General features: G+C 29.6%; 8 protein-coding genes across 8 annotated transcripts; 5 read left to right on the forward strand and 3 right to left on the reverse strand.

Moving 5' to 3' along the window:
* Positions 1–316: 316 nt before the first annotated feature.
* Positions 317–8,500, forward strand: FG386_001387 (uncharacterized protein; the record flags this gene model as incomplete). Its single annotated transcript, XM_067340780.1, has 1 exon — positions 317–8,500. One exon carries the CDS (start codon positions 317–319, stop codon positions 8,498–8,500), a length of 8,184 nt encoding a protein of 2,727 aa, XP_067198829.1.
* A 278-nt stretch (positions 8,501–8,778) lies between these two features.
* FG386_001388 (eukaryotic translation initiation factor) lies at positions 8,779–9,855 on the forward strand (the record flags this gene model as incomplete). The annotated part of the gene is made up of 1 exon (XM_067340781.1): positions 8,779–9,855. One exon carries the CDS (start codon positions 8,779–8,781, stop codon positions 9,853–9,855), a length of 1,077 nt encoding a protein of 358 aa, XP_067198830.1.
* Positions 9,856–10,037: 182 nt separating this feature from the next.
* On the reverse strand, positions 10,038–10,985 carry FG386_001389 (uncharacterized protein; the record flags this gene model as incomplete). Its single annotated transcript, XM_067340782.1, has 1 exon — positions 10,038–10,985. One exon carries the CDS (start codon positions 10,983–10,985, stop codon positions 10,038–10,040), a length of 948 nt encoding a protein of 315 aa, XP_067198831.1.
* Positions 10,986–12,886: 1,901 nt separating this feature from the next.
* On the forward strand, positions 12,887–13,594 carry FG386_001390 (uncharacterized protein; the record flags this gene model as incomplete). The annotated part of the gene is made up of 1 exon (XM_067340783.1): positions 12,887–13,594. One exon carries the CDS (start codon positions 12,887–12,889, stop codon positions 13,592–13,594), a length of 708 nt encoding a protein of 235 aa, XP_067198832.1.
* Positions 13,595–13,666: 72 nt separating this feature from the next.
* Positions 13,667–15,619, reverse strand: FG386_001391 (uncharacterized protein; the record flags this gene model as incomplete). The annotated part of the gene is made up of 1 exon (XM_067340784.1): positions 13,667–15,619. The coding sequence occupies one exon, from the start codon at positions 15,617–15,619 to the stop codon at positions 13,667–13,669; it is 1,953 nt and encodes a 650-aa protein (XP_067198833.1).
* A 326-nt stretch (positions 15,620–15,945) lies between these two features.
* Positions 15,946–16,440, forward strand: FG386_001392 (uncharacterized protein; the record flags this gene model as incomplete). Its single annotated transcript, XM_067340785.1, has 1 exon — positions 15,946–16,440. The coding sequence occupies one exon, from the start codon at positions 15,946–15,948 to the stop codon at positions 16,438–16,440; it is 495 nt and encodes a 164-aa protein (XP_067198834.1).
* Positions 16,441–16,741: 301 nt separating this feature from the next.
* On the forward strand, positions 16,742–18,490 carry FG386_001393 (uncharacterized protein; the record flags this gene model as incomplete). Its single annotated transcript, XM_067340786.1, has 1 exon — positions 16,742–18,490. The coding sequence occupies one exon, from the start codon at positions 16,742–16,744 to the stop codon at positions 18,488–18,490; it is 1,749 nt and encodes a 582-aa protein (XP_067198835.1).
* Positions 18,491–18,724: 234 nt separating this feature from the next.
* Positions 18,725–19,004, reverse strand: FG386_001394 (uncharacterized protein; the record flags this gene model as incomplete). The annotated part of the gene is made up of 2 exons (XM_067340787.1): positions 18,725–18,730; positions 18,759–19,004. 2 exons carry the CDS (start codon positions 19,002–19,004, stop codon positions 18,725–18,727), a joined length of 252 nt encoding a protein of 83 aa, XP_067198836.1.
* Between the last annotated feature and the right edge of the window lie 295 nt (positions 19,005–19,299).

Consider the following 19,299-nt stretch of genomic DNA (forward strand, 5'->3'; position numbering starts at 1 on the left):
TTTTATCTAAAACTAGAACTTTACCATGTTAATATGTACAGTAACTTTATTTTTTTCGACTTTAAATTGCTTCTTTTCTTTCTTTTAAGATAGCCGTTGGCGCCGAACTAATAAAGGTTATTTCTTGACATTGAGAACAAGAAAATAAATAAATTTAGAAAATAGAACTTAATTGGATGTGATGGTTGGTCTAGCCCTCAAACTGTATATAACCTAAACTCAGAAGGTTACTTTGGAGGGTAAAATTATATAGTTATAGAAACAGGAAGAATATTGCATGAGAAAAGCCGTTAAATACACGAATTAAATCAATAAAATGTTGCTTACAGGACAGACAATAATAACCGGTTTACAATCAAATACTCCTGAAATAGTTTTGGAGACTTTAAATGCATTGCTACTTACGGTATATGAAGGGGACGAGCTAGAGCAACTGATAGAGTATTTAAAGGTATCACCCTCATGTGTAGAATTGTTTCAGATTTGGTCAAAATATCTCACAGAAAGTACAACACTGAGTAAGAAGAGTAGGAAAGTCGTGAAAAGGAATGGAGATATTGCAAGCGTCACTGAACTCAAGAGAGACCGTATTGAGGTGATTATACTTGTAAAGACGTTAAATTGCTTATCAAAAATAATGGAATTCAATTGGGATAATATACCGAAAGCTCAAGTCAGCTCTGAAAGTATTGAGAAGGAAATCATAGATAAACTTGGAATGTTTATATTAACAAAGCATATGTCGAATGTATATAGACTGTTAAATACTACAAATAGGGACATATTGTCCTCGACATTAAGGCTATTAACTTCAATATCCAATTTGAGTGAGATACACAAAGGTGAATTAATGAATATATTTAATTTTAATTTACAAAATTTCGTCTCTATTAGCAGATATTTTGAACAAAATAAAGATAAAAAATTGATCACAAGCAAGGATGACTGTTCAGTGGGAAATTTTGAAGAAATCACATACGAGTTGAAAGAATTGAGTACCGTTAGGTTTCAGTACTTGAGATTTGTCTTATCCTTTATTATTCCTTCTGGTAGATACAAGTTAGGATCAGGCGAAATTTTGAGATACAGTGAGGACACCTATGGCAAAAATTATTTCACATCCGAAAGCAAGACGTATAACTCAACTTTGGAAAACTTGCTGGCTATTAAAGGAATAGCGAATTCAATATTTAAAAGTTCGTCTCACTACGATGATTGGAGAGTAACTATGTATGTGCTATATATATTTGAGAAATTTGTAATAGAAAATGGGAATATAGAGAATAATATTAAAAGATCGTTTTTCAGCATGACAATAATAAATTATATATTCAACAACCTGAACGATATGCTAGAGAATGTGACTCTGGACCTACAACTGAGATCCATTTGTTTAGAAGATTTAGGTTTTCAAAGTAACGTTAAATACGCCAATAACTCTAGTAATATGTTTGTTAAATACTGCATTATATTAAGTAAATTATTTTGCTATCATACAAACTCTAAAACACGTGAAAAAACAAGATTAATCTTAAATTGGTTAAACTCTCTTAAGAACATAAAATATCCAATATTACAAGAGGCAATAATTTCTGTTTATAACGAATTAAGTTTGAATGAGAAGATTAACTACTATGATAACTTTAATTTCAATTACTTGGTTCAAAACTGTTGTATTAAAATTAACGAAAACAATGCAAATGTTTTCAGTTGTAAGAATATAGACTATATTTTGATTTTTAAATATATTTCAAAGTTGTTAAACTTTGAGTACGAAACAAATTACTTGGAGAAGAACGACATTTTTAATTATATAGCGAACGAATTGTTTAACAATAAGTACAACAATAATATAGATAAAATTCAGTTTTTGTGTGATTGGGTATTCCCGAACAAGCTTATGGCAGGTTTGAAAATTTTAAGCACTAAAGAGAACATATTTGTTAATATATCTATTATAGTTATACAGATTAATGTCTTGAAAAGACTAGAGTATATTACTGAACGAATAAGTCACATTGAGACAGAACAAAGCATTGATAAGTACTATATACTAAGTAAAATGAGGCAAAATGTGTATTCGAGATTTCCGGATATAAACAATATTGTAAGTATATTAAGGTTTTATTTCAACAACAATAACAGTGCCTATAGTGAAAATGACCCAATTTTATATTCAATTATTAACTTTAAATTGAACAATAAAACTGATTTTAATGATAAAAACGATCAGAGTACGAAAATTAATGAAAAAATCCAGGATTCTACTAAAGAGGACAGTGATGAAGACGAGATATTCGTAAACATACGCTCAAACGTGGTCAAAAAGCAGGAAGAACAGGAGATAAAAAAGGTTAAGGAAAGTGATTCTGTCAATGATAAAGTTTCGTACTCTGTGTTGTTATACCACAGCTTACTGAAGACTCTAAATTCAAGTAAAGTTTGGTGTGTGCATTGCGATAACTCGTTTAATGATTTTAGGTGTGGGAAAAAAAAGGAAGGTCGTGATGAAATTCTTGAATATGTAATTAGGATAAAATTTGAGATACTCAAGCTGTTGCTTGAGTTAATAAAGTGCGTCTTGAAAAACTTTGGAAACGAGTTTTTACTGAGTATGGGATATAAATTCGACTATACGAGAATAGTACTTGACGAATTTTACAGGGAATGTTACATGAACACTGAATTTATGGATTGCATTCCCGTTTCTGAATACAAAGCCTTGTTTGAAAATCAGATTTACTATATAATTTTGTATTCGTTAAACTTTTCCGAAATTCACGCCAGTTATTGGAATTGCAATAAATACTTGTTGTACAAATTTTTGGACAGCTTAATTCCAATATTATACAAATTTAGGCGTGAAAAAGAACTTATGAATGAAAGTGATGCTACTATAGGAAACAAAAGAGTTACGAACCACAATTATTTTCACAATTTTTTAACAGGAGTTTGGATAAAAATGGTATCAAGTTTATTTGTATCCAACATTAACACCAAAGATAAAAAGATAAAGAATTTTAACAAAATATTCTACTATTTTGACTCAACTAGAATAGCCAAGTATACAGACAACAGCGACAGCAAGATTATGTATTTTCACTTTAAGACTATTTTGTTCATATTAAAAACACTTTTTAACTACTCAATTTTGATTAGAGACTATGGTATTAGTTGCGTAGGAGAACTTTGCAATATAAAGGATGAAAATAAGCATATTTACATTGAATTTGTTAAGGGTAACTTGGATACAATCCTGTTGCTTCTTATAATTGGCAGCAACAATAGAGGCGAAAACACCCTTATGGAAACAATGAACATAAAGAACGGGCTTACATCAGTAAGGAGTGACTTGGAAGAAATTTCGTTTTATAAGGACACTGAAAAGTACAATTTAAGCAAACAGAGTTACTTCAATATAGTTTTTTACGACTACATTTCTGGAATAATAGAGAATACTGTCTTAGTGGAGACCAAAATGATAAAGGAAAATGAAAAAGTGATTTTTGATATGTTAGAGAATGCATTTAAAAACTGGAATAAAATAGAAATTAAGGATCATCATTGTCTTCAATTGGATTGCGATTTGAGCCGACGAAGAATAATCACCATTATTAAAGAAGAAAAAGAGGCAGAATACATTGCTTTTCTTGTTGGAATAAGGGAACTGTTGGGTGATATTAGGGAATACTATAATTTACTGTGCGAAACTAACAATCATATGGAATACAATACTAATTTTCTCATAAACGAATTTTTGTTGGTCGTATCCAGTAATAAAAGGGAAAAGAAAAAGGTTAGTGAGATCAAGAATGAGATTCTAGATAAGGTTTTCAAGCTTAACTATATCCAAATAAGTCACGAAAAGTATCCAGACTACCCTTCAACCGCCTGTAACCATGATTCAAATATTAAAATGGAGTATTCGAGGCACAGAGAGTTGGTTTCAGCTAATCTTCGAGTTTATCTGTCCGCGAGAGACAAAATGAGAAAAAGGATGTTGGAATCGTTTGTAAACGTGATTATAAAGTTTAACTTGGACATTGAATTAATACTTGGAAACTCCGGGAGTGAAAACATAACAAGCATCAAGGAAAGTTTATTAGGTGCAAATCTTAACAAAATTGAAAACGAGAATGTGATTTATTTTTTAATAAATAACATCTCGAATTTGGAGCTTTTTTTTTTGTTAGAAAAACTAATTGTTGAAAAAGATACTAAAAAAACACATGGAAGTTTACTAATTTCAAGATTACTAGAAAAAGTTATGAAAACATATGTTGAAATAAACAAAAATGACTACAAGGAGAGTAAGAGGGAAAAAGCACTATTCAATGTTTGCTTTTGCAATTTAATAGATACTTTGATAGATAAAGGCGTATTCAACGAATATAGAATTATCTCACTTTTGCCTGAGTATGGAAAAGATTCACCCCTTAAAAGCGACTCCAAAGACATTCAAGGCGAGTTAGTCTTGCCACTGAATATATTTGACTATAACGGCGACTTGGTTTCCTTTGGGAAGATAGTGATTGAATTAATTCCATACTTGTTTTTTAATTCAAAAGAATTCTACGATAGTCTTGTAAATTTATTCACTTTTTGGAAGTTTAGTGTAGATAAACTTCCAATTGGTATCCAGTTACTGTACATTATTGATAAAAATCTAAATACCATTTACGAAGTGTCCAATCACAGGGATAGTTTGAGAGACTACATATCTGACGGCAGCAAAGGGGAAGGGGAGTTTATAAGAATGTTTTCCGACAAGTTGATCAGGAATTACAAGAAGTACAGGAAGGGGAATTTTGACTTTTATGAAAAAAATGAATTGATTGAAAGTTTTGAGTCACTTAATAGTCAAGACATGGGGTTGTTTTGGATAGTAAACAAGTGCTATATGGAGAAATACATAAAAGAAAACGTGACTAAGTTTAGTCATAACTACATTAAAAAGAGCAAGCACAGTTTTTTATTTGAATCAGATGTTACTACTGATGACATAAATGTACCCTCTTTTTGGCATATACTAGATATATTGTTTTATAAGCAGCTGAATCAATGTTTGGAAAATACTAATAGTTATGGGATAATTGTAAACTCAAATTTTGTTTTTGGTTTTGTTGTCACGTTGTTTAACAAGTTTAACTCATTAAATCCAGATTTGAAGAGCAAAGACGACTTGTACGTTCTTTCTGAGACAACCTATTTGGTGTATTTGTTTTACTACGACCACGAAAAAGCTGGTACTTGCATTTACCCAGAGAATTGCAATGGAGAGGATACAGAGAAACAAACTGTCATCAACACTTTGGTTAGTTCGTACAGTAATTTGTTGGAACTGTTTCAGATGTTCAAGTTGAGTGATAAAATTGTGTCACCAGACACAGAAAAGAGGTCTAATGAAAAAAGTTACCAGAATGTGGTTTTTTACTATTGCTATTACTACATTTTGTTGACACCTATTGTAATGGATAGATGTTTGAATCCTTTGTATGAGCCAATCATGTTGGAGTTAATTTTAACAATGGATAAAAACGCAAACAAGAGCCGTTACAAGGATTCAATAAAGGGATACAATACAATACTAAACTACAGAACAAACAACTCTTTTTACAATTTACTGGAACATATTGGCACAATAGAAAAATACAAATCCAAATATCCGATACCTTTTATAGAGACTAGCAAGGTATTAATTAACGACTTAAAACTGATTTTAGACTATGTAAATCACAATGGCATCATGTGTTCCAGCAACGCTATTTTGGTCTCAGTATCTAGTTTTGTAATGTACATTGCGAAAAACAAACAAAACAAAGTAAAATACAGCACTAAAGTATACAATACCATTCCAAATTTTATATTGCTTAAAATAAATCGTATAAACGTGTTCTTGAATAAAATACACGAATCGATATTCAATTTCTTAAATAGTGAGAAATTTAACTTGAATGATCATCAGAGCGCAGAAAAAGGAATGTTTTTAAAGAGGGTTCTTGGAATTACGGTAACTTATATATTTGTCGAGTACATTTTATCAATGGAAGTAGATAAAGATAAAGCCGAGTCCGCTGCTGATAACGGAAAAGAAATCGACTTTGAATACCTGAGGGCTGAACATATAACTAGTTATTTGAGAACCACAAGAATAAAAGATTTCAAGAACAGGAAGTGTTTGTATAACAAGATTCTAGACCACTCAACTGAGAACTACCATGGGGTGCTTTCCCTCATTCCGTTTGCCTCAATGAATGAATATAACAATTACAGCTCCGTAATGAGCGTTTTTGATGATGAGAAAGTGAGTTACTACTTTATGAAATTGGTACTGTGCAACCATGCAGTATATAGGACTAACTCTAAAATAAGTCAATTGTTTGATTTTAATGGGTTTCAGAAATCAAACGAGTGCGATTCAGGCGAATATTGTAAAGGGAATACTGGCTTGATCAATATTAATGTTCATAAATTAACAAGATACTGGTACCACTTTTATTCTGTTTACCTGAATAATTTTACTGAATCGATAAATACAAATGGTGGGATAAAAACAAATTTTAACTGGATAAGTCCAGACACAAGCAGAATAAACAATACAATGAAGCATTTTCCTTATAATTCAAGATTAATTAGCAACAGCACGACGACATTTGAGGGCAATTTGACTTACAAGTGTGAGCACATTGGGACTCCAGTATTGTTTGAAAGTATTTATGACATCGGATACGTCATACCTGTGATTAATTCAAGGTTGAAGCTTGCCTATTCAATACTGAGAGAGAGGGGTTTTAGAAATTCAAAAAATAAAACAAGTTTGGGTGAGAGTATTGGTGATGGCAGGGAAAAGGATGAGAGAACGTGTTCTGGTTTTATAAAGGACTACTCTAAACTTTCAAATTCTATATTTAGCAGACAAATAGATGACGGTTTTATTTGGTTAAGAAATTTTTGCAAAAATGGATCTCTAAGACTTGTTATTAACAGCTTATCGTGTGTAGACTTTTCAATTAGATACTACTCTTATCAAATAATAAGCATGTTATTTGAATTAGTCAGCTTTCATTTTAAAAAATACATGAATAAATACACGAATTTTCAGGAGAGCAACAAATTAGACTTGGGTGACGATAATTTAACTGAAAATGATGAAAGTAATAACAAAAAAAGGAGGAAAAACAAGCTCAAGACAAGAGTTAAATTGTTGAGACATATATTCAAAGAGCTTCCACAAATATACACCATTTTAAATACTCTTAAAAATACAGTTTCGGGTGCAATGGATAATAGCAATTCAAAACACATTAATTGTATAAGGCTTTCTTCATTTGTAACGAATTTTTGTTCTGACTCAATTGAAATTCTGTTCAAACCCGAGCACAAACTATTCAAAAAAATAAACTACTTCTTATTATCACGCCCTTTTATAGACAGATACGACATTCCGCTGCTGCTTTCATTACTATATTCAGAAGATCCAGACGACCATTTGAAACACAACTCGTTTGTTTTCAATCAACTAGAGAATTCAGTAGGTGTTTTGAGGTATCTAAGTTGCAAATGTTCTGGCATTGATGGCAATATTGAATTCGGACAAGAGCATGATGCTGTGAATAGGAGATTCATTATTTCACTGCTCTTAAATTATGTGAAAACAAACAATGTTTATTCACAACACAACTACTTTACGAACTTGATACACATCCTGAGTATAATATTAAACATAATTAGCGATCAAAACTGTACCTTCACAAACCAATACAGCAATACTTATAATTCAAACTACATAAATAATCATCTTATTGGCAACAATATTACCCATAACAGTCCAAATATTCCTAGCATTGTTATCGAAAGCAAAGAACACAGTGAATATACATGGGCACCAGTAAGCTACAAACACTGTTCATCATATCTTCTTACACAGTTGCTTGTAAACCAATACTTTATTTTGGATTTTATTATTAATTTGATAAGGCAAATCAAGAGCGTCAAAAAACAGATCCACAAATCAAGCCTAGACAAATCACAATATCTGAATGAAATAGAAATATTAATAATGAAAGTAATAATAAAACTAGTCAAAAATGTATTTCAAAGCAACCACAACGATGTTTTGAGCAGAAACAACAAAAATAAACTCACAATAAGCCACTTCAAAAACAGCGGAAATGAAATTAACAAAACGATTTTAAGGTTCATTGGTGGATATGGAAGCATATATGCACTATTCAGCAAGTTTCTGACATGTATAGAGCTATTGTCAGAGAAAGAGCCCGTAAATGCATGCAATAACACCTGCTTTGATACTTCAAATTGCAACAATATGAACAGAGAAGATGGGAAAGCAAATGCCAACAAAGCCTTGCTATTCGACATGTGGTTCTACTCCTATTTGTCCCTAGTATACACCGTTGAATACATTATTAATGATAGCAATATGAAATTAATTCACAATGACTTGATTTTTAAATTCCAAAAAATATATTCCAATTTATGAGACATCCCGCCTAAACTATGTATATTTATATTTATTTGTGGCACTTCGTCAGCAACAGCACTAAATAGAAATAAATAATTTCCGGCAACTTTTGGGAAAAATTAGGCATTTGCTTAAGTTTAGGATTTGGAATAGTTTTGTGTAGTATATTGACAGAAAATATTAACTGCACAAATATATCCATAACGGCCCTACATATCGCTAAAGGGAGACTCTACATTGAATATAGTTACTTTTGTTCGTCTAGAGCTGTTTGTTTCTGTTAGCTTTCTTTTTAAATGGATTCACCCTACAACAATACGAGAAGTGCATGGGCTGACGAGGATTTAGATGACTTTGAACCCTCATTTGATGAGCCATTAAAGGGATTTGAGTCGAAACCAGATAAGGATGGCATTAAATATGTGATTAGTTATATAAAGGACAACAAGGGCTCAACAGTAAAAATAACAAAAAAAGTGAAGGAGATAAGAAACGTTGTAAAAATAAATAAGAATGTCTTAAACAGAAGGGTCTCCATGGAAAGAAACCTTGGAGATAGATTTCACTCTGACACCGATATCCCTAAACTTGGAGATGAGATATCAATAGACATACCTAAGAATACAGATTCAATGAGTTTCAAGAATAGAGAAGAAGATGACGATGACGACTACTACTTCATGGATTTGCCATCCTCTATTAACAACAACAATAAGTTATCTATATTCAAAAGAATCGGAAACAATTATTCATTCTTTGGTGATGAACAACAAGTAGAAAAAATATCATATGGACAAAGTGATATAACTTCAGTACAAAACAACGCCAGTAACAATAATATTATATCAGGAATTAATACTGATACTTCACAAAAAATTACAGGTGTCGGTTCAACTGGAACAGGTATCAATTCTAATATTGGATTTAACTCTTTATCTAAGAATACAATTGATAGAAAAGATAGTTTAGTTTCAGGTAGTTCCATTAACAACACAGTAGGAACAGGTGGCGTAGGAGGTTTCGCATCTACAGGTAGATATCAACCTCCATTTATGAGAACAACCAGTTCTAGTGGTTTATACGAAAGAATTCCGAGTCTTCAGTCTTCTCACAGAGACGACTGCACAGTTAGAGTCGCAAATCTTTCTGAAGATGCCACTGAGGAAGACCTACAAGAGCTATTTAAGACTGCCGGGAGAGTTGTCAAAGTCTTTCTTGCTAAGAACAAAAATAATTCCAAAAACACAAAAGGATTTGCGTTTATTACTTATTCAAGAAGAGAAGAGGCTCAAAATGCAATCAAGAAACTCAATAGGCATGGATATGATAACTTACTCCTTAATGTTGAGTGGGCGAAAACTAAAGAAAGGTAAAATTGTACTTATATTACTTTTTTGTTTGATATCATTTATGGAAAAAACACGTTTTGGCAGATGTATAAATTATTTAAAAAAATATATATTTTTAGCTAATTAAAAACTGTCCTAATTATACTTTAAGTTTCATGATGATAATTATCGTTATGATCGCTATTTATCTACATTAATAACATATTTCAATCGAGATAACTATTTACTTCAAATGAATGCCTATATCTTCTAATTGACCCGTGATTTGTCCCACATGCTATCTCCATTCCATCACTATCATAATGAAGAAGTACAATATCTTCTGACTCGTTATTTATGTCGCAATATATGATCCCTAATTTGCATCCATCCTTTAATGAATGTATATATATTGCTTTTCTCAAAGATGTGTTGCTTTCACTGTAATTATCGTCTATAATTGGGTAAAGTGGTGTCATTGTTCCATCATGGTGACTATTTTCTACTTCATAGTTATTGTTATTATCAATTACAGTAGAGTAAGTCATGTTTCCTATCTCTAATTCACTTTCTGACAGTAATCCAGTAACGGTTGACGAGAATTTAGTAATGTTGTTGAAGTTAGTTATATCATTATTTTCATTGTTCAATAACTCGTTTTCCAAATATTCTGAATTCATTTCTACATAGCTTCTTTCGTAATAATAATTATTGTTAATATTTGAAAAATATTTAGATGCCTGGGTAAATTGTGGTACATAACTACTCGCATTTAATGTATTACTTTCATCTACTTCTTCGCACTCTTCCAATATTAACCCATTACAATAAGTTAGTATTACACCCTTACTAAAGCAAACATTTACACAATCTGCAGTTTGTATTCCTGGAAGTGCTATTTTAAATTTAATCTCAACATCTCCCAAATTGTTGCATTTCCATACACTTATCTCATCTGTTGATACTGTTAAGAAATTTGTATAATTATTTATGTCAATTATTTGATCAAAAAATATAAATGCTTTTGGCTGGAAGTCCCTTGTTTTTGATATTTTTTTATTTGTATTTGTTAGTAAATTCCAAACTCTTATTGAACAATTTTCTTGTTTCAACAAAAGATATTCTCTATGCAACTCTAGAAATTGTATATCTAATGATGATCTTAGTTTCACCATTGTTTTCTCCTGTTTATTCAATTGAATGATGCTTCGATAAATATTTATTAAGTAAACATACCAGATATTCACCATTCGATATTTTACATAAGTGAGCCTCAATTGTCGAAAATGATGGTTGTCTGCAACGTAAAATAATTTTACTTTTGATTTCATTCAAGAAAAAGAATAACGTACCTGAAAAATACAACTGTTCCATCAGATATTCTCATCTCTAGAAAATTTTGTCCTTTAATTTGATATAATTTATTATAATTTCTCATATCCCAAAAAGTGAAGTAGTCATTCTGTGGGTCCGCAACCACTATTCTGCCATTCCCATCTAACCAGTTTTTATTATTTTAAATTGAAAAAAAAGTCAATTAACTTACCGTCAAATTCAATAAAACCTGGATTTCCTATTTTTATTTGTTGAAATTCTAAACCAACACTGCTCGACACGTTCCTTTTTAACATAACATCCTCAATGTTAAATATAGTGCAGTTTAAGATTGCCGGATCGTGATGAAAGGCTATCACTATAGTATTGTTTGATTTATTATAAAATAAGGATCTTATTGCTATCATTATTATTCGACATTAATTCAATAAAAGAGCAAGGAAAGTAATTTTATAGTTATAATTTCGGTTATTATCGGATTCAAGGGTGTAAATCAATTAGCACTTACTTTCTGATGGTGATCTGTTTAAAATACATAACATCTTATTGTTGTGCCTATTATATGCAATGCCTAGTCCAGAATCATTTCTATTTTAGTTTGTTAGAAGAACTTATTTTAATATTATTTCTTTCAAACTTACAAAATAAACAATATTTCACTGCTGAAAACAACTTCTATTATTTTAGATGGTTTACTTAGCTTATAATGACCACGTATTACCTGTGGTAAATCAGTCGTTATATCTAATACACTATTCAATCTCATACGCTTGAATTCTAGTTTCTGTGACAATGTGGGTGGTATTTTAAATTCACTTGTATAAATCCCACCATAATATTTATATTGGATCAAATTTTTCACTACGGATGTGTTAACTTTTCTAAAATCATTATTGCTTCTGCAACTTTTTTTTTTAATCATTTATATTACATATGATCAATTACACCTTTTTTTTATATCCTCTGCTTAAGAAGTTGACTTTCAGTATAAGCACTTATAAATTAGAATAAAATCAGACACTATTATGGTTGGTTTACGAGTTTCTATTTAGTTAATTCATTAATTTTAAGTTCAAAAGAAAGAGAATATCCAACAGGATTATAAAAAAAAGGCGAATATTCCTATTTATTTGTTTTTATTATAGAATAATTTAAAATTGAACTCCTGTTGTTATTTTTTCCATTTATTAAAACAAATTTTATTTAGTGGTCAAAAATGACGTGGCAGTTTTTAGAATTATAAAAATTTTATTTAAATTTTTCCTTTAATATTTACATGTGGAAATGCAGCACAATACCGGAAAATAATTTGTTTGCACAATGTTGCATGCACATAAAAAGTTTAAAGATAGGAAGTGAAATTGAACAAAGTCTGATTATTTGATCCCTCTTTTTAACAGAAACATGCGATTTTCAGCACAAATTTGATTTAGAAAGCAGCACTATGAAGGTATGTTAGTGTGTTTGCGTAAGGTATAGAGCTTACAATATGGCGTATAAATAAGTAAAGAGGCGAAAAGTTGGACAAAGAGGTTTTAATAATTTAAAAGACACCTTTTTTTCTTCTCTTGTGATTTTCTTTTTTAAGTATAATTTATCTTTGGATGTCAAATCTGTTGGCGGTTAATAGAATTAAAATAATCAGAGATTTTGTAATATTATTAAGATATTTAATTAAAAATTCTGATTTAAAATATATTAACCGTTGTTAAGACAAACAAAAGTTAAAACACTAGAAACAATGGATTCTCTTGATGAAATAGTGCATGAAAAGTTTTTTTATGTGTACATACCTTACCACGAATCAGACGAAGTTGAAGTAAGGGAGTTTTCTGGTAAAGAATTAGACTTCAAGAATTTGCTTCGTTCTCACTTCTCAAGCAAATTGAGGAGCATCGAGATATCAAGACTACAAGAGACTTTAAACAAGGACTCCAATGCGCCAGATAAACTAGTTGAGCAGGCAATATTAAATAGTCAAAACTACGAGATAATAAGTTTAATACTTCCAAGTAAAGACAATAACTACGTTGCAACAAATGCCTACATTGATTCAGTAGGGAGGATAAAGGATATGCCAATAAATCCAAGGGCTTCAAAAATATGTTCAACAGATGTTCGCGGTGATTGTTTTATATCCTCTTCTTTTGACGATGAGTATGTATTTAAAAGAGTCGATTTTAATAACAAAAACTACGAGATTTTAATTAATAATCCACCATCAGCAAAAAACAGATGGGACCCTTCTAAAATATCCAACATGATAAACAATCCTTCAGGGTTATTAAAAAGCCAGGAAAAGGAGAATGAAATATTTAGAAGATGTGAAAACTGTAGAAAAAACTATGACAAAAAACTGCTTGTTTGCAGTAAATGTAAAAAAGTCGCTTATTGTGATATTGAATGTCAGAAGAATGACTGGAGTTATCATAAAAGGCATTGCAAATAATTTGGAGTTTTTTATAATTAGAGAATAATTAAGCAAAAAAATTAAAAATAGCTAATATAAATCTACTGAGGCTTACAATTCGTCTCTAGCAGTGTGAATCCAAATAAAATCAAGGATCGTATTGGTTTCTCTTTCACCATCAAAATCTATTGGATTTTTTTTGTCCCTTTTTTTAAATAACTTAATCGTTGGAAATCTGAATATTTTTCCACCAATTTGTTCCTCAGGAACGAAATTTGATGACATATCTATTTTTGCAATTAATATATTTGTTTTTGAAGATACTATATTCGCGACCTCATTATATATTGGTTCAAATGTTTTACAGTGTCCACACCATGGAGTGTAGAATAAAACAAGAACGTCCTTGTTTGAATCATGCACTATTTCCTTAAATGAGTCTCCAACTAGAATATAAACAGAAGAACTCTGCTTTGAAGGTACATTCTGCGAATGGTATGTGTTGTTTACCAGTCCACCATTAACTTTGTCTATAAAATCGCTAATTATATTCGGGGAAAAATTAATAGATGTATTGTTATTTAATACAATCCAATTTGATTCATTTTCTTCATCAATTGAAAGAGTATCTGTATTTTTACTATTGTTTAAAAATACCTTTGGCAAATCCAGATAATATTTTTTTGGAGGTGATATATTCAGATCTTTAATTATCAGTACAGAGGGGAGCATTTCATCTTTAATATGCAAGTAGTCCATAAATCTGCGGTTAATAGGTCCTTCATTCCCAGAAATAACGTAAATTATTTTTTCATTATAATAACTTCCATTAATTTTCATTTTTTCGTTTCTTATGGTCTTTAGTTTTTTCATTATATTGTAGAATTGATATACCATAGATGAAGTCTCGTTTTTAGTGTTAAAATAGTCTAAGTAGCCATTTCCATTGAAGATAAGTAGTAGTATGTCACTCTCTTTGCTTAAAACTTCTCCGATAGTTTCACTATTCAGCAGTATTACATTGTTGTTTAAGTGTGAGTCTATTTTGTTTAGAATCAGGTTTTCGTTTTTGAAAGGACTTTTAATTACGTTGACAACTTTTTCAGAGTTAAAAATCAAAATAAATGAATTATGATTGTTTTCGTCTATGTATGAATTAATTTCCCTCTCAAAACCAATTAACGTGTCGTTCTCGTATTTAATATTACTTTTTCTTTGAAATTTGTTTATATTTACCTCCCCAATAATAACGTCGTTATATATTTTAAATATATCACTTATTAATTTGTACTCCTCGTTTTTGTTGCTGGTATTTCCATTAAAGTATACAATCACATTGTTGTTTAAAGTTGTAAAGAGGTGCAATCCATTAATATCTTTTATTTTTATTAAATTGACGTTTATATTATTTGAATCAAATATATTTACCTGTTGTATTAACCAACATAACACTTTCTTGTAATGTATATTCCCATAGTAGTCCATTACTTTGTATTTGCTGTCTCTTTTAACCAATTTAATCGTTGGATAGTCCAAAACATTTAACTTCTTTGACAAGTTTGGATACTCGGGTACGCTTACTAGACCAATAACAATTTTTTTTAATAAAAATAAATCTATTGAATGATCAATTAGCTGTTTACTCACTGAATCAAGGTACTCTGTCATCTCATTTATTTGTCCAACTGCTCTCTTACTCATCCCACACCAAGGTGCAGTAAAAAGTATGAGTGTATAGTCGTTTTCACTTATTACTTTCTCGAACATATCATCTCCATTTATAACCATCAATTCAATTTTATTATTCAAATTTTTATTTTCATTAAAATTTTCGCTATTTATAGTTGTTTCGTTTTTAACATTTTTAAAGTCAGATTCAATAAGCTTCGACGAATCATTTTTCGTATTTTCGTCCATAGAATGTATTCCCGTATCATTAGTTATGTTTGTATTTAAATCTATTATTGTACTCGATAATACATGTCCTATATCGAGATTAAATATAAAAACGCATGATATCAACAAGGAAACAACAATCCTACCTATTTTCTTTCGGTTCAACATTGATTCCGAGTTAAATCTCCATCAATCCTCTTTTTCCTACATGCCCACTTTATGGGGCTTCTCTCATTTAACAGTTAATGGATTAAATGTCGGAGCGATCCAAAACCAGTATAAGAAATATTGGAAAGTGCAGAAAATAAACAGTTTAAAACTAACAATCTTATATCTTTTTTTGCGTTAAAGTTTGATAATATTAACTAAATAAACTTATCTAAATCCTATGATTGTTTGTATAACAAATATTTGGCGCCACGATTTCTCATTCTTTTCCACTGATTTGTCAAAATAAACAGTGGGAAAGCACATAAAATGATAAAAGAAGATTAATGAGTGACAATGTGAACTACAGGGACCGATATGGGAGACTAATAGATAAGGAGTTGTGGTATGAGGAGAGGTTCTCCAAGAATAAAAAGAAAATCAAAGAATTTGTTCAGGATAAAGTAGAAGATGAAGATTTTTTGAAATATAAAGGCGGAATAGTTCAATACAACAAAAGTATTGATAAACAAAAAGAGTACAGTTCAACAAAGTCATTGATCGATGGTGGAAATTACTACATAGATGAGAAGTATGATGAGGAATTAAGGAAAAAAATACATTGGGACGATCCAATAAACATAATGAATAGGAGGTTTAATGAAAAAGAGAAATTAAATATAAATTATGATTCAAATAAATTAAAGTGTAAATATATGACTCCTCAAAATAGATTTTCAATTGAGTCAGGGTACAGATGGGACGGAGTTGTAAGAGGTAATGGTTTTGAAGAAATGTATTTATTAAAGCAATCTGAAAATAGTGACAGAAAATATTTATAATATTAAAATTAAACAAAATTAAAAATTAATTGAAATTTTTATTTCTATTATTTACATAAATTTTTGTTAAAATTGCACATGCAATTTTATTCGCATGATTTTCTGTATTACTAATTTGAATTTTGCATGCATTTCCACATAAATATTTATTTCTGATTAAATAATTACTCTAATTTTAACATTAATAGAAAGACTTTGAATTATTTAGAAATAGAAAATAGAATAGTAACAACAGTATCATTTTATTTCAATTGAGCTTTATGCTGTTCACTTTTTTCGTTAGATATTATATTATTTAAATATGACTATATTAAAACTAAGGAGGAGTAGAATTAAGGAGAAATTTTCTAAGTTGAAAAAAAAATTTCGAATTTTTAAAGAAGGAACTGGACAAAATTTGTTCCGAAGAAAACAAGAATTGAGCGTAAATAATAAATCAATATTACTTGAATTAGATTTAAATATAATTGAAGAGCTTGAAAAATACAGTGGAAATCGCAGGAAAAGTTTTGAATATGACAGTAATTACTTGCCATTAAAGGAATATATGGTAGGAATAAGTGAAAAAAGTTTAGATTACAACAATTTACTAATAAACGATTCAATTAAGAATGTATGTTTAAGTTCAAATATTTCGGAAGAAATTAAATTCTATTCAATAGAATATAGCAATGATGAATTTATGAAAGAATATAAATTCGATCACGAGAATAATAATTTAAATGGAAATTCACTTCAGAATGAAATAAATCCAAATGTTAAAGCAAAATACAAGAAAGAAGAATCAAATAATTTAAATAACAGTCTCAACAATAAAAATAATAGTTGGATGTCTTTAAACAAATTTCCATATTTGTTTCTCTCTCAACAATCTCCAAATAATTCAAAAAAAAAGAATAAGAACGAAATGAGTTTAGATAATGTAAATATGGAAAATAAAGAAGAATACATAAATTCGGAGGAACTTCATATGTTATTTCTTAAAATTCGTCATTTAATGAAAGAAAAGTACATAGAATACAAAGAACTAACAAGTGATAATAGCTTTGGTTGGGATGAGTACGGATCCAAGAATGGAATTAAATTTTTTAAAAAAAAGGATGGTAGTAACAACAACAAGAATATTGACAAATATACATCAATAAGGGGTGTAATAGAAGTTAACTTAAATAAGGAAAATGACTTGCTTTATAATGAATTTGGGGCTAAAAAAAAAATCTCTTTTTCAAAAAATTATCATTTAGGTGATTTGATAACGTCAAAAGAGTTTGTAAATTATCTTTGGAGTACCGATCCGTTAACATATGACAATACAGTTGATAATAGTTACCGTGTGCATACATGGAGTGATGATAATCCAGGTTATTGTGTATACTATCATTCATATAAAGGTGCACTGGGAGTGCAGGGAAGGGATTTTTTATTATTTGGTTACAAAAATCACTCGGAAATTCAAAGTTATGGTCATCTGACGAAGCTAACTACTTCATCTTCAATAAGTAGTATATATTCACCAATATCAACTATTAAGAACAATTCTTCTGTGACATCTCCATTTTCGCTTTCTGATATAAATGATAACTATAAAAATGACACTGGAAACAGCAGTAATAACAAATATATGATATTACCCATTAAGTCCAAAAGAAAATTTAATAGAAAAAAAAATATCAAAAAAGATAATAATAGTGATAATACCAGCAACAATGGAGAGGTTATAATAGATTCATCGTTTTTCATTTCTTCTGATTTGGCTATGGAATTATCTGAAAATAATTTGTATAAATTAATGCGTGAAAAAAATAACACTCCTTCATTTATAAGGGGAAAATGTTATTTAAATGGAGTTAAAATAGATAAATTAATTAATAGAGACAATCAGAAAATTGTTAGAATGGACATTATTTGGATTGGTGATTTGAATGGTAAGCTTCCAGAATTTATTAAAAAATCGCTTTTATTTTTATCTATAAGCACAATGAAAATACTTAAAGATAAATATATTGATTTTAAGAAGAGAGAATTGTTAGATATTTTAGAAAACAATTAGTTTATAAAACCTAATATTAAACCTAAGCTGAAAAATGATATGCTGTCTATATTTCTTTCAATAAATACCTTCATTTTTCTTTTGATTTCTTTGTAACTTATTTTTTTATTATTATCAAACAATGATTTCTTTATTTTAGAGTTTAACAAGCCTTCTCTTAGTGGATTTAATACTGCCTCTTTATCCTCGTTTATACTTACATTCAAGTTATTATAGTTCTGATATATAATAAAACTATTTCTCTCATTTGTTAATTTTAATAACTTACCATCAATATATATATTAACGAACTTGTACCTAAAAATATTAATGTTGTTTTTACCATTTTCCTTATGAAAACTGAAAGTACAAAACCCAAATTAACAGGTATTATGCACTTCAATATGCTCGTAGTTTTTTTCCCGAAATTTTCCTCACACGATTTTATTATATCTTCTTTATTTCTAACACTATTAATAATATTGATTATCTTAATACCCAAGCTATCTACTGTATTTAATTGGTCCCTTGGCATCTTAATATAAACAAAAGTATATATTTTATTTAAGACTATATTTATATTTAATGGTACTTATTATATAAAATTTTCATACATGCAAGTAAATTATGGTGCTAATATTAAAAAAAATTCCCGGTATTATTTTACTTCATCCACATGCATTTTATTTTTTTCGGTATAAACTAATGCATTACATGCAATTATTCGATGTAAAGCGCATAAATGATAAAGTCAACAGTATATGGGTTTTATAATACAGACAAATAACAATTTAAAAACACAAATATAGAGGAGACGAATAATTAGAGTC

The sequence above is a fragment of the Cryptosporidium ryanae genome (assembly GCF_009792415.1).
Source record: "Cryptosporidium ryanae isolate 45019 chromosome Unknown contig_23, whole genome shotgun sequence".
Classification (NCBI taxonomy): Eukaryota; Apicomplexa; class Conoidasida; order Eucoccidiorida; family Cryptosporidiidae; genus Cryptosporidium; species Cryptosporidium ryanae.